The 24,226-nt window shown below is 35.8% G+C and overlaps 2 protein-coding genes across 5 annotated transcripts in view; one reads left to right on the forward strand and one right to left on the reverse strand.

Moving 5' to 3' along the window:
• LOC141427289 (uncharacterized) overlaps window positions 1-5,462 on the reverse strand; it is a 45,715-nt gene extending 40,253 nt beyond the window's left edge. For all 4 annotated transcript variants that reach the window (XM_074086591.1, XM_074086593.1, XM_074086590.1 and 1 more), the window contains exon 1: window positions 5,255-5,462. In XM_074086591.1, the coding sequence (XP_073942692.1) occupies window positions 5,255-5,302 (48 nt within the window). In that variant the 5' untranslated portion in view covers window positions 5,303-5,462. The remainder of the gene's footprint in view (window positions 1-5,254) is intronic.
• Window positions 5,463-10,824: 5,362 nt separating this feature from the next.
• LOC141427016 (uncharacterized) lies at window positions 10,825-17,712 on the forward strand. Its single transcript, XM_074086236.1, has 6 exons — window positions 10,825-10,908; window positions 11,796-11,838; window positions 12,584-12,684; window positions 13,343-13,429; window positions 14,207-14,310; window positions 16,194-17,712. The coding sequence occupies exons 1-6, from the start codon at window positions 10,879-10,881 to the stop codon at window positions 16,369-16,371; spliced, it is 543 nt and encodes a 180-aa protein (XP_073942337.1). The 5' UTR covers window positions 10,825-10,878; the 3' UTR covers window positions 16,372-17,712.
• The last annotated feature ends 6,514 nt before the right edge of the window (window positions 17,713-24,226 follow it).

A 24,226-nucleotide genomic window follows, 5' to 3' on the forward strand; every position in this document is an offset into this window, starting at 1 on the left:
TTAAATTCTTAAGGGAATTCTCAGAAGAACACTTCTGTATAATATTTCGCCTGAAGACTTGTTTGGTAATTGAGATTTCGGGATTTTACATACTGATATCCCGATCCCGTGGAACTATAAGAAATTAGCTTATTTGTGTTTTTCCCGAGATCCAGCTCTCTAGGTATCTACTCAATTTCATCTTTTTGATTTGGAATAAGATTTTAAGACATATTGTTTGTATGTAAGTATGTATGTAAATACTTTATTGTACATAAAACACAAAAATAACACAAAAAGCAAACAAAACAAATTAATTATAGCCCAAGTCCTCGCGTACTTTATAAAGGATCAATTAACACCAAGAATAACGGCCGAATGTACTTTATAAAGTACAAATTGTTCATTGAATAAAAAATTCTAAGAATTTTGAAATAATATCCAATATAACAAAGCAGGTCAACCACGTCTAGGTCTTACACTAAGTTTGTTAAAAAATTACAGGAATCAGGAGGATATTATACCGTAATATAATTTATTGAATCAATCGCATTATTGTAATGGTATAATTTATAGATTAGATTAGCTAGTGAAATGTTAATACCGATCGATACAGACTTAAAAGAATTACAAACTGTATACATGGGACTTTTTTTTTTAATAGCACAAAGTAGAGCAAATTATTACAAACTATTAAAAAATTTCATGGATCATCACATCACGCTATGCTTTACCACTACCATGAGTTTACAGTGACCGTACTCGATAGCGACGGCGTAAATTATTTGTATGGAGAATTGTACAGCGCCTCTACAAATAATTTACGCCGTCGCTATCGAGTACGGTCACTGTAAGCTCATGGTAGTGGTACTTGTTTGTTATGTCAAATTACGCTTAGTCACAAAATTTAAACCATGTTACCATAGCAAATTGCCTGTTAAAATATATTTGATACAGTTTTGTTTCAAATTGGCATCAGCTTCATTCGGTTATCTAAACACTTGTTTGTTACATTTAGTACGATTATGTATTTGAGTGAAATTTTAAAATAAAACTTGGCTAGTTTTGTTCTATGTGTCTAACGTGGGAATCATGCGACTGTAATATAAATAATTATTTATTTTTAATAGAATGCTAACGTGGGATATAGATATCATTTTAAAAAACATATTTATAAACTTCATTCAGCTATATAAACGTTTGAGCATAAGTATCTTCTTAAAATTTCTTAGTTTGAATTTTGGGCTTCCACGGGAGATGCTCTACCCACAGCAAGTCCAACTTCAATTTATTGTACACTCGATCAATTGTTTTTTTTTTAAGTATCTAACGATTCAGTATTGTGTACTTATTATTAGGATTAAATGTCTTAATAGGTAAACCACAAAACAGATAGTGGAGTTTCCAAGAAGCGTGGCATGAACAGCCGTACAGTTTAGAAAACATTTATTTTCTCCTGTTCATGTCACATGTTTCATATACTTTATGTACAATAAATAGTTATACATAAAATGCATACATTATATAGCCCCTTAATAAAAATAGGTAGGTACATAAATTAAAGAAAGAAAAAGAAAGAAGGACAATGTTCATTCGGTATACAAAAAAGTAACAACAGTACTGTCAAGGGCAAAGATATCGACACGGCCAAAGTTGCAAAAATATGTATACACGACTTTATGCACTTAACATTAAGGTCGTGTGTACATATTTTTGCAATTTTGGCCGTGTTGATATCTTTGCCCTTGACTGTAAACAATAAAGTATTACTTAAAGTTGAAAGGGCTGGCAGCTCAGCAATGCTGAAGGTACGGAACCACAGTTGCAATCAAAATATATACTTATGAAAAAAAGAAAAAAACTACTCGCCTATTTGACGGGTCTATATCGACTGGTCGAAAATTGTTAGTCATAATGTAATGTTTTACATATACTTAACTCTATGTTCTCCGAAACCTTTCATTTTTCAGAATCCTTATAAAAAAACCTAACCTATAGAATTCTACAGGTGACCATTTAAAAAATTATGAAAAATGTACGGTTTCAGCGGAAAAAAAATTAAGACCAACAATAATTATGACAAACATTAAATTTTGACTTAAATATAAAATTATGGCAGTCAAAAGGATCCCCTATTTGACACCTTGAAAAATATGTAACAGTTAACACATTATGTCATATAAGGTAGAGATTCTGTAAAAGGATAAGTTCGCCTTTATACATGCATTGACATAAATAATAATTTCCGTTCAATCTCCAAGTAAAACGACAAACAACTCTTCATAACTGATTTTACCATGACATGTTCCTGTATAATTTTTGCAACAGCAAACTCTATAATAGCGGCATTTTTCCAAAGCATAACGTCGCCACACACTGTCTAAGTATAAACTATGGAGTAATGGCTATGATTTGCGCACACACGCAGAAAGCAAGACGGGCTCACTTTCGTTCGATTCATTACGCCGCGTGTCAACGGCCGGACCTGCGCAGGCGACGGTGCCGCAGTATAAAACTAGTAAGTGCTGTACGAGCAACTGCGAATTAAAACTAATCCATCTATTGACCGGATAACTAAGTTGTTAGTGATCCTGACTACGAAGCTAACGGTTGACGGGTCGATCCCCGTGACGGGCAAATAAATACGAATAATATTATGTTTGTACTTGAGTCTAGATCGCGGGATCGCGGTGGATGCGGAAAGCACAAGACCGGTCTGAGTGGAGAGCCTTGGGGGAGGCCTATGTCCAGCAGTGGACGTCTTTCGGCTGACATGATGATGATGATGATGACTTGAGTCTTGGATGTTTGTATGGATTTTAAGTTCATTTGTAAATGAACACGAACCTAACTAACAAAAAGTTGGAAAGCCCCCGACTTTGTCACTTCAAAGTTCAATATCTCAAAAACGGCTGAACCGATTTTGATAAAACATGTCTAAGAACCATTACTAGAACATCTGCTTTCAAATAAATAAAACCGCATTTCAATCGGTCCACCCGTTTAAGAGCTACGGTGCCACAGAAAGACAGACAAGACCTATAGTACCTACAGACACACATAGCGGTCAAACTTATCACACCCCTCTTTTTACGTTGGGGGTTAAAAACATCTGGTAGTGATCAAAAGAATGTATCTGGTACTCTGGTAGTGTTCTCCGGTGATCCGCTAGGATCGACGCCGCAGGACGGAACTCTTCAGCGGTTAATGGCACCGACTTAAAATTTGGTACACAAATGTATTTTCTATGACAATTTAAGTACAGTCAACAAAACGTATAATTTGCAAAAAAAACTTTTTACAAAAAATATTTAACTTGCCCTAAGTATTTGTTGGGTCAAATCTTGCAAGTTTATTTTGACCCACTTTCAGTGTTCGGATTGACTTGAAATTTGGTATATATGGAAATTGTAACACAATACAAGTACAGTCCATGAAAGCAACAGTCAGCAAAAAAAAACTTGGATCAAAATGAACTTTTAAACAGAAACTTTGTTTGATGTCAGTTAAAAAATGCGTATGCTTACAAGCAAGATGATCAAGAATCCTATTTCTAAAATAAATAGTTTAAAATCAGTTATGTGATTAAATTCATTTAATAAGACCATCTCTACGCATAACAAGACATAGCACTGCATTGCTTTGCTACGCAACAACGAGTCTGCATACATTAGAATTATGCATGCATGTATTCGTACTGCTGTTTTAGGAGCGTAGGGTCTCGGATATCGCTTTAATATAATCCATCATCGTCATACTATACTCGGAGCTAATGCCTGGAGTTTCTTTGCGAGATAGAATCCGGGATACGGAAATTCCCCGAAGAACTAAAGTCATCGACATAGCTCGCAGAATATGCAAGACGTAGCAATGGGCTGGCCACATCGCTCGAAGAACAGAATAACCGTTGGAGGGAAAAAGTCCTCGAGTGTTGACCACGAACCGGAAGAAAACGTTGAAATTTAAGTTAAATTTAAGTTAAAATAATTTAAGACAATTTTATTTTTTTGTTGATTTCTTTTTTAACATACAGACAGTACGTAAACTTACTTTCTATATAAAAAAGGCTTTGTTTTAAAGTTTCACAGCCAGTTTTACTGTAAAAATATATATATATGTTGTAAAAATAATGACAAATGTAAGTCAAGATGATGGTTTTTAAAATATAATAGCCCCTAACTTGGCAGATAATTCCTTGTGCCCCCAGCATGTTGGCAACACCAAGCAAATATAAGAAAGTTGTTCTTTTTACCCATTCATTTATTTCCGCATCCACGGTGTAAAATCATTCATTCACTATCTCTCTCTCCATTCATCTGTGGAAACGTGTAAATAAAATTCTATTTTTGTAGAATCAGTGATTTTTATTATTAGGGAGATAAAAAGATGCAGCTCCCAACAGACAGAACTCTTACTAGATGGACTGACGACATCATGAGAGTTGTGGCCATCCGGGGGACGTAAGTGGCAGTTGTTGTTCATTGTGGCTTTCTAAGGGCGAGGCCTTTGTTTGGAAGTGGACGTCTTCCGGCTGATGATCATAACTCGTCCCACTGCTGGGCAGCAGGCCACTTCTCAATGAAAGAAGCTTGGATTGTAGCTCCCACGCGGTTCTAGTGCAAATTAGTAATTTCACACAGTACACAATTGCTTCACCGTCAAACTGATGATACATTCTCTATTAATTCTCCTTACTAATATTTTAAATGCGAAAGGAACTCTATCGGTATGTCTAATATTAACTTTACATGCTTAAATTACTATTGCTGATTTAGATGAAATTTAGTATATTGTATAATATCATTTCTGTAGGTACATACATCATGTAGGTACACCAAATTTTATGTCAAACGTAATACCTAAGAATAATAATAATTATATAAAAATAATTAATTATTATATTATAATAATAATAAATATTAATTCCCATGCCGTCTCAAAAAAAATCTCTCAAAGTTAAGAGGTGTTGATAATATTTACATCTAGATTAAAATTAAAATGTTCCATTCTTTTAAAATAAGAGAATAGTATTTCGATTATTTGTATAATTATAGTAGAATACATATAATTTCTCTCAAATTCACAAACAAACAATCAAACTAACCCAAATAACCAATCATAATCAAACTAACGCTGCAACAAGGTAAATATTAAAGTTTTCTATTTGATATGCACCATCAATCTAACTACATATATATCACGGTCTTTGCTCATCGAACATCCGATTACATTCGTAAAACCATAAATTGCAATCACCCGTGTAAACAAGCCTTACCTTGATATAACGGTTCATCCTGTAGCAGGGAAAGTCACTGTAAAGCATAAACACACTGCAACACTGTTCAAACCACAGCTCTATCACACATAAAAATCACTGGCCGGTAGCAAGTTCCTGTTCGAAAAAGTGTTTTTAAATTTGGAACGCGGATTGGCGCCAAAACAGTTTCGTTTAACTTTCTCGCGCGTCTTCACGCGGCGGTCGATACGCTGTCACTCTCACCGGTGCCAGCCCAGGTTTCTTTTTATTGAAACTTGAAATCCCCGCTCTTGGCCATTATTGTGTATTATCGCATAACAGCATCAGGTGTTATCTTGGCCGGTTATTTGGGTCACAGTTTGGTCATACGGACTACATGGGTGTTATGTGCAAACGGATGTTTCGCGAGTAGGTAGATCATGAGGAGAATTCTGCCGTCCTTAAACAGAGTTGGCACAAATGCGGACTAAATTATTTTTTGCCACAGTTTATCAAAGAGTGATTATTTTTAGCATTTTGTTGTGATTTTCCCGCAGCGTCATTATTTAAGACATCTGTTTAATACAAGTTGATTTTTAGTCACAGTCTGATAGTAGCTGATTTGGCTCTGAAACTAGGTACTAAACCGATTGAGTTGAAAATTAGAACACAATGTGAGTCGGTGAGCCAAAATTACGAACGTGCAAATAAATCTCTAAAAGTAATAGGCTGAAAATTAAAAAAAATAGAAGAATAGAAGTTCGTGCTAATATGATTGCCCGCAAAAAGGAGTTGGTGACTCTTTTTAAAGCCTACAACCCTTTACACAAGCAGCCTGTGGGTGAACTACACACAGAAGCAGTACAGCGCGCTGCGCGGTATAACAACGCGTTCAGGATGCTGATGGGGCTGCCAAGGTTCTGCAGTGCGTCGGGGATGTTCACGGAGGCTTGAGTAGTTTGTTTTTGCACTATGATGCGTAGACGATGGGCAACCCTGGTGCGGGGGCGCAGAGTTCGTGCCAGTACCAACAGCACCCTGAGCGTGGTGGTGAACAGCAGGGCTACTACGAAACTCGAAGTTCGTGTCGTACCGTCCCTCTCACTCTCGTATTAAATAGTATAAGTGTCAAAGGGACCGCACGACACGAACTTCGAGTTTCGAGTTTCGTTAGCCCTGCTGGTTGGACTGTCCAATGAATCACTGCTGTCAGCTTCATGCGCAAGGCGCTGTAGTTATCTGTGGCGCTGTCTGATGGCACAGAATAACTAATAGTACCACCGTACTAATGGCTAAGTTTAGGTACAATTTTGTTTTAATTTAATTTGAATTTGTAAACTCGTACTAACAATTTGATCCAAGTTGGTCGTAAAATAAATGTATTATTATTATAGGTAAACATAAGAAATATATGGCTTGATAAATATGGGGAGCCTAAAAAATAATTACTTAACTATATATAATTATTAAAACGTTTCGTACGGCACCATCTCCGTGCAAGATCGACTCGTAAGTAGATAGGTACCTATCCGGTTTTTTCCTGTAAATATTGCATTAAAATATGTAGGTATTAGATCTCCAAGGTGGTGATGACTATCCGCATCCAAGCAAATAAGGGGGCGGGAGATATCGCTCATATACACAGTGTTGTTCTTGATTTCCGTTAACGTCGACTGATGACGGCTCGGCGCAGAAGAAAAATATTTTTTTCCTTTATTTATCGTAACTCCACAGTCATTGTTCAAAATCAAATTGTAAAATTTACAAAATTGACTAGCGACATCTGAGCAACATTGACATGACACACAAGAACGACAAAAAAGACTCATTTTTATTTAACCTTATTTTGCTAAATAAAATTAGAACTAAAACACTTTAGTTACGGACTTTAAAAAGCGTCATAAATTATGAAACACGCTGTTTTATCTCGCATAATCAATTGTTCTTGATTATCTTACAAACAGAAACGAATTAACAATTATCTTAATTCTTGATTATCTTAAAAACATGCAGAGTTATAGGCCACTAGTGGTTTAAACAACTTAACTTCATTTCACTTGTTGAATTTTCCCTTCAAATAACGGAAAACAAAAATAGGACATTGTAGAACGGAAACTTAAATTTCAGCAATCAAAATGCTATCGTTGCACTTGCATTCGATCGCTCATGATCTAACCGATGCAACATCCGCCTCTGCGTCCGCGCTGGATATTGTGAAGGGGCATGCATTAGGGAAAACCTTGGAGTAGGATTTACTTTTACGGGCCGACAAGAAAGAGAAAGAAACGGTTTTGGTTAGGCTCTTCTTAAAGGCTTGTTAGTAACGAAGACATTGAAGAAATCATCGACATAAAGGAGGGTGCAATTTTGAACGTGACACATACAGTTCATAAATACTCATTGATCTTGATATACGTCGTTAACAATAGAGTCGTGTTCAGATAATTTTGATTAATAATATTTTATATTTTGATAATTTTGTTAATTTTAATTTTGATTTTGCTTAGTAGCGACATCTCTTGTCTGGGTGAGCGGTTAGTTCCGAAAGAATGTGACGTCTGTCGACGGAACATAGATGTCGCTAGTGCTGCTGCTTAAGTAGCATAGTAGAAATAAGCAACCTGTATGCATAGGAAAAAATCGTGCCTAGATTCTTGTCCAGCAGTGGTGTAGGGGTTATAGCACGCAGCACGGATTGCTGAGGACCTGGGTTCGATTCCCAGTGCTGGTCTCTTTTTCTGGTTTTTCTGTGCATCCATGTCTCAGTTTGTATTTTCAATAATTTTGATCAAATTTTTGCTCACAAGTTTATGAACTCGACTAAACCTCTAACAGCTTAACTAGTTAGAACTAAATGAATATTTCAAGCACTTTTAAAAAACATAAATTTTATGAAGGACAAAGCTAAATTAAGCATAAATTAGTATTATCAATCAACGGGTCATCGAAAATAGCTTTCTTGTTTCTTTTGCAGATTCATAATAATAAATTATTAATTTTATTTCAACAAGTTTTCAACTGCTAAGTATTTTGCGCAATCAATGAAGTTTGTTAGTAAGAGCTTGTAATGGTTGCCCACAGACATGGGCAGGCGGCAGGACGTCCACCAACAAGATGGACGGTTAACCTGCATAAAGCCGCAGGTTTTCGGTGGATGCGGGCCGCTTCCAACCGAAGCAACTGGAGATGTATGAGGAGGACATGTCCAACAGTGGACGTTTTTTGTGTAATTGTCGTGATAAATGTTTTTCTTTCTCTTTCTTTCTTTGATATGATGATAATGACCATGGACATGACATGACATAGACAGAACATAATTCCATAAAAGAAACAAGAATTACAACATGCCTCACTTTTATTTATATATCAATTACATAGATATTGCTTGTCATGGAATGTGTGAACACATCTTACCTCCCACTCTAGACAATAGACAACTTACCTAGCAAAAGCTTTATAGCTTTAACATAAAGTTTAATATGCTTTAAACGTACGACATGAGCTCGTTTTCTATAATGTTGACAATTTATGAGGGAAACAGTGCATGGACGCGGAAAAACTGTACAAATCTGGCCAAAGTAAAGAAAACTTTAACTAAGCTTGTTAACTCTGATATTGTTTTGACTGAATTCTAGTTGCAAAAGCGTTTAGGAGTCTTTTTAGCTCGCACCGATTTCGATTATCTTCATGTTATAAATTGTGGCGTAAGGTTTTGTCACTTTTTGTTTTGTAAGGCACAATGTGGTGTTTAAAAGTTTAGTTAAGACTGGATAGTTCGGAAAATATTGTGTTCAATGGTAAGTTTAAGACAATTGTTAATATACCATCAGCCAAATATGTGGTCTACCACCTTAAAATTGATAATCATTTGCATGTCATAAAACAATAATGCCAATAGACCAGTCTGTCAAATTGGAAATTCGACTTTAGCGACATTATTCATTTGATAGGAACTTGTTTAAAAATTGATAGACCACTATTTGGCTGAAGGTACATTTTGTGAAAAAAAAAGAAGACTTTCTGCTAAGTTTATTGCGACGCATTCTTCTTGGCAACGATGGTCCTTCCGAAAATTTATTTTTTATTTATGTCTTTGGATGGGCATGATTGTCAACTCCTTGCATGGTCGTTTGTTTTTTTTTGTTGTCATCAGCATGCTTAAGATTATTTTTATAGCGCAAACATGTTTGCGAAAAATCTGTAATTAAACACTACGTTTTTAAAGTCTCTCCCAACCCGGGAACCCGGCTATGTAATAGAATTCTATACGAAAAATGATAACCACCTATGGTTATCATTTTGTATTGTATAGTCTAGGCCTCCGCATCATGTTCGTTCGGTAGAAAAAGTTGGGTCTACCCCACAGGTTAGGGGATGACATAGATTTTAGCGAATTCCAATCTTAGATATGACTGAGCTTTGTTACATCATGTCAATATAAATTATAATTAATGAATCACTAATACTAAGTATACGTACGAGGATACAATTGTTTAAGCCAATTTAACTTTATATACTTTGGGTTCCGATATAAATACAATGCTTACAATACATGCAGATCTTTCTTAAAGGTTTAGGTAATTAATTAAGTGAACGAAACAACGTCAATTGGTGTCTTAAATACTGAAATTCCCCCATAAACTAAGTATCTAAACAGTTCCATATCTGTATTGAAATACATTACTCTAGATTGTATTACAATAATACGATTACTATAAGTAAAATGCTTAAAATCATTGAATGTGTCAAATCTGCCAGCTAAAGTTTGTTTAAATTTAGTTAATTATATAAACCTTTCAAGTATATTAGGTACTTGTATTCTCGTACCTATATCATCTCATTTCGGCCTATATTCGTACGTCTCAGAGCGTTTTTACATTATACGATCCGATGTCGGTATCGGACGACGATACAAGTACGATATCGGGGCAACCAGACTCCCCGTAATAAGCACCAGGGGGTCTCCCCTGCAGCCGGGTCTTTTAGCCGATGAGAGTCCGGCGCTGTCTATATACCCTCCATTCCCAGTTATCCATTATGGATTTTTTCCGACTGCGTAAAAGTTGCTGCTTATAAACTTAAAAACCGGCCAAGTGCGAGTCGCACTTGCGCCAGAATGGTTCGTACTATTATTTAAAAAACATTAGACATATGCAAAAAACACGTTTGTTGTATGGGAGCCCCCCTTAAATATTGATTTTATTCTGTTTTTAGTATTTGTTGTTTGTAGCGGTAACAGAAACACATAATCATTAAAAATTTCAACTGTCTAACTATCACGGTTCATGAGATACACTCTGGTGACAGACGGACGTACGGAGGGACTGCGGAGTCTTAGTAATAGGGTGCCTTTGGGTACGGAACGCTAAAAACAAGTAAAGATAAACAAGGACACAGTGCCCAGCCCATGGCCATTAAAGCAACTCAAGCAACCAAAAGAAAAAAATACACAAAAGCCAGTCTTAAAAAAAAAACGGGATTATTCCTTTTACACGCTGGCCCCTAACTGAGTTCCGTCATACAGGGAAAATTGAACATATTTGGACAGCCATAAAACGATAATAAGTATAAATATAAGGTCATATGTAATTACATTTTCATTGCGTCTCTCTTCATAGTGATTGCATAGTGGTATTATAGCCGTCTATAAACCAAATTATAAAATGGTGTCGCTGGGCGTAGTCCTCGTTACGGTAAGAATAATTAACAATAGTTAGATCTATATTTACCTAAATATAAAGCATTCTTTTTTCTTACGCATTTATTTTAAATGACAGAACATCTTACCATCTTGACTTGACATCCTGACTACGGAGCTTTGAGGTCCCGGGCGGCTCGATCCCCGGCCGGGGCAGATATTAGGATGAACAATACGAATGTTTGTTCTCGGGTCTTGGACGTTTAATTGTTTTAAGTCTGTATTTATCTATATAAGTATGTTTATCCGTTGTCTGGTATCCACAATACAAGCTTTGCTTAGTATGGGACTAGTTAGGTCAATGGTGAATTGTCCCTTGATATTTATTTATTATTATTTATCTTAAATTTATCAAACTGAACAACGAATAGATCTTAGCCAGAGCCAAACATTGCTACGACCGTTTACACGATTATTGTAGGCAACGCTCTAGTAAATGCTCGTCAAAAATTTAAACTTTAAATGCTCGCTAGGCAGAATGCTCGCTAGAATACTCGCTATAACTCTCCTGTTCATTTTGTGAGCTTCTACCTGTAATGAAACATTCGCTAGAATGCTCATTTCAAGTGAGAAAGAAAGTAATAATCAAAGTTTCTGTCGGCTGTCATTTACACTTACTTGTCAATTTACTTAGCTGTACATTGCTGACAATTATAATTTTGTTAGAAAGTTAACAAACTCTGAATGTCATGGTAACGTTACAGAAATACGTTACTTTAACCTCCCTTAAAAAAGCCAGGCTGCCGGTAACACACTGTATGGAGAGTGATCTGTTCAGGTTTTCATTTACAAAATTTATCAGGCAAGTCTGCTCTACTCTCCCCGTTTTCGGTTTGATTGTGGTCACACACAAGACTGTTTCTGTATATTTTTTCTTTGCAGGTAACATCACTAGCAATCAACATTAGCAACGCAATATCAGCAGGTAAAAAAAAACTCCATTTTAACCCCCGACCCAAAAAGAGGGATGTTATAGGTTTGACGTGTCTATCTGTGACACCATAGCTCCTAAAGGAATGGCGGTGGTTTTTCAACTTTTGTTATTTACCACTTTTAATTGTTGTTTCCTTGTATTTACGAGTCGCATAATGCTTTGATAGTTTTCGGATATATCTGAGATTCTTAATTACGAAGTGTGCCACAAGTCGCTATGCGGTGGATACTTTAGGGGTAATTTTTAAGGTTTTCTGCTGAGCTATCTGGCTACGGCTTGTGTCAGATACTTATTGTAGAATGAGGCGTATAACGTTGCCGATAAAATTATTGGACAAAAATAAGTTTCCGTTAAAAAACATTTTGTACAAGCTTTTATTGCTGACTGTACTTGCATTGTTATCCAACTTATATATGTATCTTTCTCGTCTCTAAATACTTCTCCAACTAGTGATTGTTGTTTTGTTTTTTAAAAGGCGTAAAATATTTTTTTATTAATTTGTACATATTTTTTATAGAAATTACATAACAATGTAAATGTAATAACATTTTATTAATTTCATAAATTCATAATATAATATCTACAAAACGGTTTAATTCTTTTCTGAAATTAATATCATTTACTTGAAGTTACAGAGTTTTATAAATCCTATAAAACTTTCCTTGCATTTATAAGTTGTGCACTAAATATCAGAGTGGTGCGAGCTGTATGTCAAATATTCTGTTGCTATTTTCAGAGCCTTTTGTACACCACGCATGCGAAGGCAAGACTCTCTGTCATATAAAACCAGACAACTATCCACAGGAAAAGATCGATCGGCTCGTGATAAAGAACTTGGTAAGTTAATTGCTTACTATAATAATTGACACTGTTGTCACTACCCGTGTGGTGTCAGGTTAGAATTACACCTCTCCATTTCTTCCGTGGATGTCGTAAGAGGCGACTGAGGATATAGGTTAAGGTATACCGTAGGCGACAGGCTAACAAGGCTAGCAGGCTGTCACTATTGTACCGTTTCTGTCAAACTTAAAACCTAAAATTGCTAAAAGTGGCTCCGAAGCGATAACGTTTCGTGTGCTCTGCCTACCCCATTTGGGACTACAGGCGTGATGTTTGTGTGTGTGTGTGTGTGTTGTCACTATATCATGGGGGCACGGCGGTGCCCCTGCCAAGTCTCAAATATTTTTTGCGGTATAGAACTGCGTGCGAAGACTTGCATTTTTTCACATATCATTTGTTTGGTATGGAATATGGGGCCGATTAAGTTAAAGTTACTTTATCGGCAAACCCGAACCTATTAAGGTCTTTTTGCTGTCCGCCCGTCCCTCTGTCTGTGAGTGAAGACACTTTTTCACAGGATGATGACGAAGAGGGTTCGATTCCTATTTTCCAGTGTGTTATTTGTGTTGTTTAACAAGGAATATTTGTATTGTACTGTATTATGTTCTACTTCCGATATAATAAAAAAAATCCTGACTTGAGTTTTTTTTTTCAGCCTCATCTCCATAGGATGAAAAGAAGCGCCCCCGCTCTACCGCCGCCTTTAAGCTCTGAAGGCAATTGTGCAATTAAACCAATTGAAGTACGTGTTTTTTTTGTAATTTCGGTATTTTAAAATATATCGTATTTTGCACGGGTAAATTAGTTCTCTTATTCTGTTTTGGGTTCGATTCCCAGACCCGTATTTTTTTTGATTATTCTTTGTTCTAGTGTCGGTATGATTTTTACGCGACTGCGAAGAAGGAGGGTTATGTGTTTGACCCGTATGTATGTCTATTCCTATGTCCTCTCGTAACTACTCAACGGCTGAACCGATTTTGATAAATGATACGTCATTGGATTCGTCTTAATGACGCGAGGGACACTGAGTTAGTTAAGAAATTTAAAAAAATGGCGGATTTTTGGCGCCAAATTGTGTCTTCAAAAAATTTTTTTTATTCAAACCTATCGAGTAGGGTATCAAAATGAAGCGACTTAAAAATAGATTACAAAAATATATTTAAGTCATGTGTTTATATTTACCGTTTTTACAGAAATACCAAAAAAGTATGAAATAAAACAATAAATTTACAAAATCAAAACCCGACTGCATTAAAAAATACTTAAAAGAAGAAAACAAGACGTGGCCGTAGTGGTCTACTTCAACAATCGGGACCCATTCTAATCGCGACCAGCTCAAAAATTCTTAGTACCTAATTTAACAGAGTTCTAGACCACTACTACGTCCACTTGTTTTCATCTTTTTAGTATTTTTCAACGCAGTCGGGTTTTGATTTTTTAATTTTATTGTTTTATTTGGTTTAAGAAAAGAAAATCTGTTCCTCAACCATAATGTGATTGCAATTCGTCACTTCCACAGATGAAGAGTCCATTCATTGTTGACACTGATATGAAGAAGCGTGCCCCGTATTTCATCGTCCAATCGGCCTGGTTCCACCAAGAGATCCCCGTAGTATCTTGCCGGTAACTATCGCACTACAGCTAGCAATTATTATAGAATTTACTATGAAAATCATACTTTTTTTTTATTCGACTGGATGGCAAACAAGCAAGTGGGTCTCCTGATGGTAAGAGATCACCACCGCCCATAAACATCTGCAACACCAGGGGTATTGCAGACGCGTTGCCAACCTAGAGGCCTAAGATGGGATACCTCACGTGCCAGTAATTTCACCGGCTGTCTTACTCTCCACGCCGAAACACACAATGCAATCATTGCTGCTTCACGGCAGGATTACCGAGCAAGATGGTGTTAGCAATCCGGGCGGACCTTGCACAAGGTCCTACCACCTGCAAACGTTTACTTACTAACGTTTGCTGTTTTTTTCATTGTAATTGCGGCTATCGTCCTTAATAATGTCAGTAGTAGTGTAGTCTTTATTTCAGTTGTATTTTCAATTTAGGTTTTACGGGATGACCGTAAAAGTAAAAATTGGAATTGAAATAAAAAATACAAAAAGATTCCAAAAAACCAATCTTAATGTCAGTAAAGTCCTGAGTACATATTCCCTATTTTAACTGATTTGTAAGTTTCTGTTAAAATTTTCTTGCAAAGTTTTTTCACAGAAAAACATGTTTCGAGTTGTCGGCTTTATGTCAAAAGGAGAGAGAGTTTTTGTTTATTATACTTAATTATTTTGTACAGTCAACCAATTTGATTCCTAGGCTACCAGAGAACTTTGTCATTGTGGCATTTTACGCCATCTAATAAGCATTGCAATAGACACACCAAAATTACCATGGCCAGGTTCTATGGTGGCCTAGGAATCAAATTGGTTGACTGTACAGTCGAGTTCATAATCTTGTGAGCAAAAATTTAATCAAAAATACCTGAACACGCTTCTACGTCGTTAACAATAAATTAACTAATTAACTAAAAGAATTTCTTTGCTCACCCGCGACGAAGATATGCGTGTTCATGCAGTTCCTCCATCTCCACACTGTAAGAACACACACAAATCACACAAACCCATCTATCACCACCACCACACTACACTACACTAACGCGTTTCGAACTCAACCAGAGCTCATCTTCAGAGCAACATAACCGGCCACCATGCTACCAGATGTTAGACGAAAGATATATGTTAGAATAAATTGTTTATTAGTCGTGTTTATATATTTTGATACAAATTTTGCTCACAAGCTTACGAACTCGACTGTATCTATATTACGCTTGAAAGGTAAACCATTACATCCGGTAGTTGAATTGAAATCTCGAGATTTTAAGAGATTTATGAGATTTCCAAAAAAAAAAAACATGTTGGATATAAAAACACCTGCGCCACATGCCCCTGATCCTAGCGTTTTAAATTTTGGGATTTAATCCCGATCCCGATTATATGTAAGTATGTATGTATGTATTACCTAAGTTTTATGTGTATGTCATTCCGTATTCCACACGACCTGTTATGTATATAGGTAAAAAATACCATTATAAACCCCGTCTAGTCCAGGGCCGGATTTAGAGGTGAGGAGCAAAACAATTTTCCAAATAAAATAAACAGTATACTTAATTATGTTTGGACAAATTACTATTGGCAAAGGTAAAACAGCGAAAAAAAATATCAAAGGAAAAGAAAGAAAGAAATCATTAATTGCCACCAAAAAAAAAAAACAGTTGAAAAATAATTCACACTAAACATAATCAGTTAAACAGTTTTTTGTGCCTGCATTGCGCAGCGCTGATTTTCAGTCCGCCCCCCTCCCCTCAAAAGTGTGTATAGTGTTTACTAGTCTTAATTTAAAAAAAAAACCGAAGTTTCTATTGTGGGGGCCCCTTCTTTGTGAAAGCCCGGGATTGTAGCTGTGGATTTTAATCAAATTAACTTTTTTTTTTTTTACAGTGACAACAAACCGGGAGAGAAAACAGAATGCTTCCAAGGTGTGAGCAACAAACCCAGCTACTGCAAGACAAAGACGGCTACGTCACTAATCACCATTTACGATCATGTTTCGAACAAACTAAATAATATTCCCATTAACATTGATATAGACTGTGTATGCGAGGTTGAAAAAAATTAGTTTAAAAGCACAACCGCGTAAATAAAATCAAATTCAGTAGCCTTAAACTCTGTAATACAGTACAGTTCTCATACTTCTGAGCAAAAATTTTATCAATAATATATGAACACGACTCTATGTACGGTTAAGGGCGTAGATAGAATCTTGTTCAGATATATTTTGAACTGAACGTTTGCTCAGAAGTCGACTGTGATGTATTTGACAACTTTATTATTATGAAAACATAGATATAAAACCAAATATCCAAATAAATAAAAAATCATAGTTTATTAATTTTAACCTAAAATTGCTAAAAGTTTCTCCGAGGCGGTAACGTTTCGTGTGCTCTGCCTACCCCATTTGGGAATACAGGCGTGATGTTTGTTTGTGTGTGTAGAATATACTTTCATTACACAGACAATGTTTAGCGAAGATAAAAAATAATTGGATTGACAGTTGGATTTTTAATATTTTTTTGAAAATCTACATTATCTGTCTCGTTCTAAAACCTTTTAATCGTATTTATGCAACAGTCGCTACTTGCATGTGACGTTTTTTTGTTGTTTAATGCAGACTTTCAGATCTATATAACTCTGTTAAACTAAACGTCCGAGTGCTCGACACGCTAATGCCCAATAGACGACACCCTGCTGTCATCTCTATTTGCTAATGACATGAGATTAAAGATGCCGACTATTGGGACAGCGACTAGCCCTAGTACCTTTACCTTATATGTACCTAAAGGTTGCTTTTTAATTATTAATTTGCTGTAAGAAGTGGATTAGAGTGGATGGGGACCTAGGGCAGAAGTACCCTTTGTGGCCACTGTACCGTTTGTTTATCTAGTTTCATAATTGGCGTACTGTGTAACGAATGTTTTTTAACCTGTGGAATGGCAGCGCCATATTTAAAATTTACTGTCAAGCGGCGCGGCCATTTTGAAAAAATCTTTCTTGACTGCAGTGACACCTACGAATTAATTTCGCGAATTCGCGAATTTTATTAAAAATATCACCAATTGTGATTTGATTGGATATTGACATTGATAATAACTATTTTATTTTATTTAATGATTTTTAATTAGATAATTTAAACAACAACAACAACAAACAACGCTGACATTTTGTTAATAATAATAATAATTAAACTTTAATTTAGGTACGTTACTTTTTTCTGATTATTGTTAAGAATAGATTTTCATTCACTCAGTTCAAATAATGTATTGAAGAATTTCAATTTTGAATGTAAAAAATTGCAGTGCCCTGCCAGAGTATCATATTATGTACCTACTGGCATGTTTACTTTAAGATCTACAATAATCGTACTAATTAACATGATGCAATAAATGAATATGAATTTGAATTTACTGTTCAAATATACCTTCGAAATAAATTTATGGTAATAAAACATTACAAACTTTATTCGTTTCAGTAGTGTAGTATCATATATAGTAATTGGCCACGGTACAGTAATTGCCCACTTGAATGAAATCAAAAAATTACAAAGAAAAGTGGTGATAAATCATTACAAATATCGTGCTTATTATAATAATCTAGTCGCTTTTATCATTAAATTATTTGTATTATTGTTGTTTCATATAGAAAATTCAAGTGGGCAATTACTGTAACGTGGCCAATTACTGTATGGTTTACCCTGTAAACTTTGAATACTCACTAAACATATTGTTTTAATAATATAACTTTTCATATATTACTTCAAATGTCATCTGGCCAAAAACGGTCTTAAGGTGGCCAAAACCGGCACTTCTGCCCTACCTTATCAAAAAAGATTGCATATTATGTATTATTATTACCCTATTTTATCTCTAGGTATCCCGTAGGAATGTCGGGTCAATAAGTCGCCTAAATGTTATTCCTGACGTCCAGCTACCTACATACCAAATTTCATGGCTCGAAACATGGCGGTTATTATTTCAAGATTTTATCCCTATCCCGTGGGAATATCGGAGTAAATAAAAAGTAGCCTATGTGTTATTGCAGTGGTCCAGCTACCTACATACCAAATTTTATGGCTCTAAGCCCAGCGGTTGTTATTTCCAGATTTTATCTCTAGGTAAGTATCCCGTGGGAATATCGGGTCAAAAAAGTCACTTATGTTTTATTCGAGACGCCCACTGTAGTTAATACTAAATTTCATGACTCTAAGCCCAGCGGTTATTGTTTCGAGATTTTATCCCTATCCCGTGGGATTATTGGGATAAAAAGTAACCTATGTATTATTCCAGAGTCCAGCTACCCACATACCAAATTTCATGGCTCTAAGCCCAGCGGTTGTTACTTTGAGATTTTATCCCTATCCCGTGGGAATATCGGGATAAAAGTAGCCTATGTCCTTTTTCTGGTTTTAAGCTACCTCTTCACCAATTTTCAGCCAAATCGGTACAACCGTTCTTGAGTTATAAATAGTGTAACTAACACGACTTTTCTTATATAATAGTATATATATAACTTTAATTAAGTGCAAAAGGGTAGGTAAAACTAACTGACGCTGCAGTAACACGAACCTTACGAATACTATTTCACACCCAGTAAGTTTACTCAGTAGGTATATTTAGAGACTTTATTTTTATACAATGAAATCATGTCGAATAACTTCGCAACTCATAATAAAATTCAAGGTTCTACTATTATTTTTGTAGACAGATACGTTAATTCCCAAAAAATATTTATTTCACACCGACTCACTCAGATCAAAACCTTTAAAGTATTTCCTGACGACTTCGAGCCATGAATATTAGCATCAACGCAGGTAGGTACTTAATACTTGTACCAGCACAGGAAAATTTCTTTTAGTGCTAGCGGTACGCCAAAAAATGCTGCAAATGGTTTTAAAAGCATGAAAATCGTAACGATTGATCTTTAGGCCATACGAATCAATTTGACCCCATAGCACGAGAAAAATAACAAAAAGGAAAGGATATAATAATATGAAGTAATATATTTTTTCTCAAACATGCTCGGAAATGTATGCGTTAATGGCACGAAATGGAGACATGAAGTTCTCATTTATGGCTCCCTACCACCTCCTACATAACTTCTGGCCTAGGCCCTTTTTGTTTTTTTTTATTCATGCTACGGTCAAATTGATTCGTATGGCCTAAAGATCAATCGTTCGATTTTCATGCTTTTTAACAACCATGTGCAGCTTTTTACTGAATTTCGGGGTGTACATATCGACCGCTAGCACTATTTACTAATATTACAAATGTGAAAGGAACTTCACGCTTTGCACCATTGTGGAACACTTCAGATTTATTTTGCATCGACTTCAAACGTGGTATGCAAATGTAGTTCGGGTGACAATGCGAGCAAAAAAGCTTGTATTAAAAATGAAATTCTTACCATAAACTTACTAATACCGGAATTAAATGGTTTCTTGAAGAAACACGTGACGTGTCAAGTCAAGGAACAGTGCTGGGTTTTCGTCTTGCGCACTACACAAGGAAACTTTTACTACAAGACAGGGTCTAGATACAGTATGCCATTATGACGCTCTTATGACACAGCGGGGTAATCTAGGTTTGTGACGCAATAAACAACAGAAAAACAAAATAATAGCGAATTCCAATTAAAATTTTATACGTTCTATGACGTTATTTATTTTATACATCATTTGCCTTTAAATGGAACATACAGAACAGCATACGACGGCGTGAACAATATTTTTAAATATTGTTTTACTTCAATATAATTAGAAGGGTTCTGTATAAATTCCTTATAGTTACGAGTACGTATAGTATTTTTAACGAGAGGTGTTATAATATTGACGTCGATGTATGTTTGTCTGTCTACCTGTGACTTTGTAGCTCTTGTACCTAAAGGTGAACGATTTCAATGCGATCGTTTTTATGTGTGCGAGTTTCTTGTGGTAGTTCTTAACTACGTTTCATTAGAATCGGTTCAGCCGTTTTTGAGATACTAAAAACTTTAAATTTGCAATGTTATTGTTTTCCAACTCTTTTAAGTTTATTAGTTTGTCTTTGATGAAATTAATCGAATTTGTGTGTTGTTTACACAAATTCGATTATTTTATATATAAAGAAAATCCATTTGAAACTGTACGCAATAGGTTTAGTTAGATATACTTAAGGTAAACATACAGTACCGTACAGTAATTTGGCCACGTTACAGTAATTGCCCACTTTAATTTTTTTTTTAAGAAACAACAATAACACTAATAATTTAATGATAAAAGCGACTAGATTATTATAATAACCACGATATTTGTTATGATTTATCACCACTTTTCTTTGTAAATATTTGATTTAGTTCAAGTGGGCAATTACTGTACCGTGGGCAATTACTGTATGGTTTACCATAATATAAATATAAATAAATAAACATCACGGGACAATTCACACCAATTGACCTAGTCCCAAAGTAAGCTTAGCAAAGCTTGTGTTTTGGGTACTAAGCAACGGATAAATATAATTATATAGATATATAAACGTTAAAGATCAGGGCATATTTAATAGGTACCAATATACTGGTACATACGTAGCGTACGCCTCCGTATGACAAGAATTTATTTCTCGCCACCCTGCCGGGCACATATTTTCCGGCATAGAATATAACAGAAATAAATGAATAATGTATTGTGGTGGAGATCAAAGATGTATTAAGCCTTCTTTTTTTTAAATATTATTTTCTTTCCTTTTTGTCTGTAGTCTTCACTTCATTCTTGTATATTGTTGACGCCGCTACCGCCGTTCACAGGAATATGACCCTAGTTTACATAAAGATAAAGTTCGTTTTGCATTGTATATAAGCCAAGCAAATAGAAACTCATACATACACACATACACACGAAAAACTACACAGCTACACATGAATTCCAAATTCCCACTAAGAAAGATAATAAAAATTTGTAAAAGGGTTGATCGACTTTCTCTTGTCACTCGTTGCTTTTTTAGGGTCTTCAGAGTCACTCTTTGAACCGTAAAGCTGAGTTTATACTTGCAAGAAAAATCGTACAAGTTGCATTACATTGTGAGCCCGTAAAGCCAACGAGTTTGTAGTCAATCGAGTGCCACAATCTAATGCAACTTGTACAATTTTTCTTGCAAGTCTAAACTCAGCTTAAGTTTATAGGATTAAAAATTGCCAAACATGTATTATTGTGGTAGTTTTAAGCCACTTATATATATGTGGGATATGGCTTTTCGATAAAGTAAAACACTTTGAAAAAACTTCGAAACATATACTTAATTAAAAAATAAAAGAAAAAATACAACAAATGGGTGCAGCAGTCACCGCGCGCGTCTTAGATCTCAGCTCTCGTCTCTCAATCACTCTGATCCTCTTTCTCTCTCGCACTCGTTCACTCAATCGTCATACCATCTCTGCCAGCTGTCATACGTCATTCTTGCGTTCCGTTTCAGGCAATCCCACATAGTATAATTGGACATCTGATAAGCATATTATAATAGTATAATGTGCAACAACATTTCTTATTAAACTGTATTTCTTTCGTCCCCTCGCTGACAGGACAGAATGACAACAAGAAATAGTTGATCCAAAAAATCAAAATTGTAAAATCATTTAAAATTACGTTTTTATTCAACTCCGTGTTCCCAACCGGAACAAAGGGGTACTATTATTATTATGTACCCGAAGAAAATTTGTATTTTACCTGGCAGGTTTTTTTTTGTTTTTTTTTTATTTGACTGGATGGCAAACGAGCAAGTGGGTCTCCTGATGGTAAGAGATCACCACCGCCCATAGACACCTGCAACACCAGGGGGATTGCAGATGCGTTGCCAACCTAGAGGCCTAAGATGGGATAGCTTAAGTGCCAGTAATTTCACCGGCTGTCTTACACACTGGCTGCTGGCTGTGTTGTTTGGTCTCAAATTTCCTTCAAAAAAGTACTTCTTTTGAATTAGTTTGGATGTTAAGTATTCGTATAAAAATTGTGCAGAAAATACGACAGTTGAAACGCTTCGTTTTGGATTCGTTGTTTTACCATCACTGAGCCCTAAACTCAACTCAGTTTTAATGAGGAAAATAAGGCATAGTTATGTCATATAAATACATAATACAACTAACGTTTCAGTCATATTCATCAAGTCTCTCCTAGGAGTGGAAGCAAAAAGTGTGACATAACCGTATATAAACCAAATAAAATGGTGTACTTGGCTTTTGTCCTTATTACGGTAAGTTATTTTTTTGTTTATACACCACACAAGGATTTCACATATAATAGAGTCTATTTTTAACCCTCGACGTAGCAGGTGTTATAATTTTTATTGACCACGAAGTTGAAAAGGTATTTTTTTTTTAAATATTATGTTTTCATGCGAACTGGAGATGATTTTTTATTTTATTTACCTATACCCTATTATTTTGCGATTTAAGGATCCATTTGCAAAATATCAAGCACTTTAAAGTGGTCATTTTTGATAAAGTGAAGTTTTCAAACAATAATCAAGTGTGTTTAAACGTGAAAAGATAAAAGGCAGACAAAGTTACTTTTGCATGTAATTTTACAGTCTGTTCAGTATAGGAATGGACAGAAGGAAAATGGGCTCTACACTATCGCTTTAGGAACTCATTTAATAAATTGCAATTTTTAAGTGTACTGTGGGGACTGTAACTTAGTAAGAGCTTAGGTACTGGGAATCAACGCGCGTGACTTTAAACTATTATGAAATAAACAGCATCTTCAATCATTAATTAATATTTTATTTTAGAACTTGGTAGTACTTATAAATAGATTTACATAAATGGTTCCAGCCGCTTAGGCTATCGGGAGCAATCTGCGCTCCGGCATGTATACCGCTGTCAATCTGTTTTAAAGTTATATTCTAGAAACACAATATAAAAAAACCTTTCCGTTTATATAAAACTAGGTTAATCTAACCTGCCAGGTGGTCAGTTTTACCACCTGCCAGCGGTATACAGCCTAGTTCCTACGTATCCCTCCTTCCTCACAGAGGTGGGGACCTAATCTACGGCCCTACCTAACGGGGACATTACAGCCAGAAAAGGGTCTTTGCTAAAGACTAGTCACATCCTTTTCATGAAATTCTAGTCTATGTTACTACAATCATAAATAGGTTTATATATTTCAAAATTGTCAAATCAAGGATGGGACTTCGCCGGCCAAAAAAACCCCGTAACAAAAAAGGTACGGCGCCTTTTCAATAAAAAAATATCCTAGCTACGAAAGACGCGTGACATAGCCTGTGCAACCCGACACGTCATTCTTGCTTATGAAACACCCGTGTCATATTTACTCTTTGGCCATAATGCCACTTAGACAACGGTGCCTCATGGCAAGAATATCTTACTGCCAACATCTGCATACTCGCATATGTTGCCAGCATAATCTGTGCATGCTGCCAACATCCGCTCTACTAGCAAATGTTGCTAGCATAACTTGTCTATGCTGTCAGCATCCGCTTTAACAACAGTTGCTGCCAACAAGACCAGCTTTTGTCTATTCCTAGACAGAGCATTATGACAGCGGTAACTGCCATAACATTCCATCTATTACCGGAATAGATGAGATGCATGCAAACCCAGGCCCCTCCATGAGGTGCACCTGAGCTTTCATCCAGCTCATGGTTACCAAGATGCTTACCTAAAAACCGAGCTGAACACATCGATTTACCTTTACCTAGCGCTATCTACTTTTTTTTTGTTTCCAAAGACAAAGATTCAAATCATTTATTGTAAAACCACAGGATCAAGTAAATTCATATATTTCTTCAGCTGCGGAAGTCTTCATGCTGCATGCTGTGCCCCTGGTGTTCATGTTCTTGTTTCTCAGCACCCCGAGCGGAGTTGCCGTTCAACAACGACAGCAATAGCCGCTGGGTTTCCATCTTATTCTTATTTCACAGCCATGGCCT

This window comes from Choristoneura fumiferana, chromosome 4, assembly GCF_025370935.1.
Source record: "Choristoneura fumiferana chromosome 4, NRCan_CFum_1, whole genome shotgun sequence".
In the NCBI taxonomy this organism is placed as follows: Eukaryota; Metazoa; Arthropoda; class Insecta; order Lepidoptera; family Tortricidae; genus Choristoneura; species Choristoneura fumiferana.

Excerpts from the sequence above, each read along its gene's own strand:
- LOC141427016 (XM_074086236.1), top strand. The coding sequence starts at position 10,879 with ATGGTGTCGCTGGGCGTAGTCCTCGTTACG. Across the intron at positions 10,909-11,795 it reads TGGGCGTAGTCCTCGTTACG|GTAACATCACTAGCAATCAA; the intron begins GTAAGAATAATT and ends TTTTCTTTGCAG. Across the intron at positions 12,685-13,342 it reads GGCTCGTGATAAAGAACTTG|CCTCATCTCCATAGGATGAA; the intron begins GTAAGTTAATTG and ends TTTTTTTTTCAG.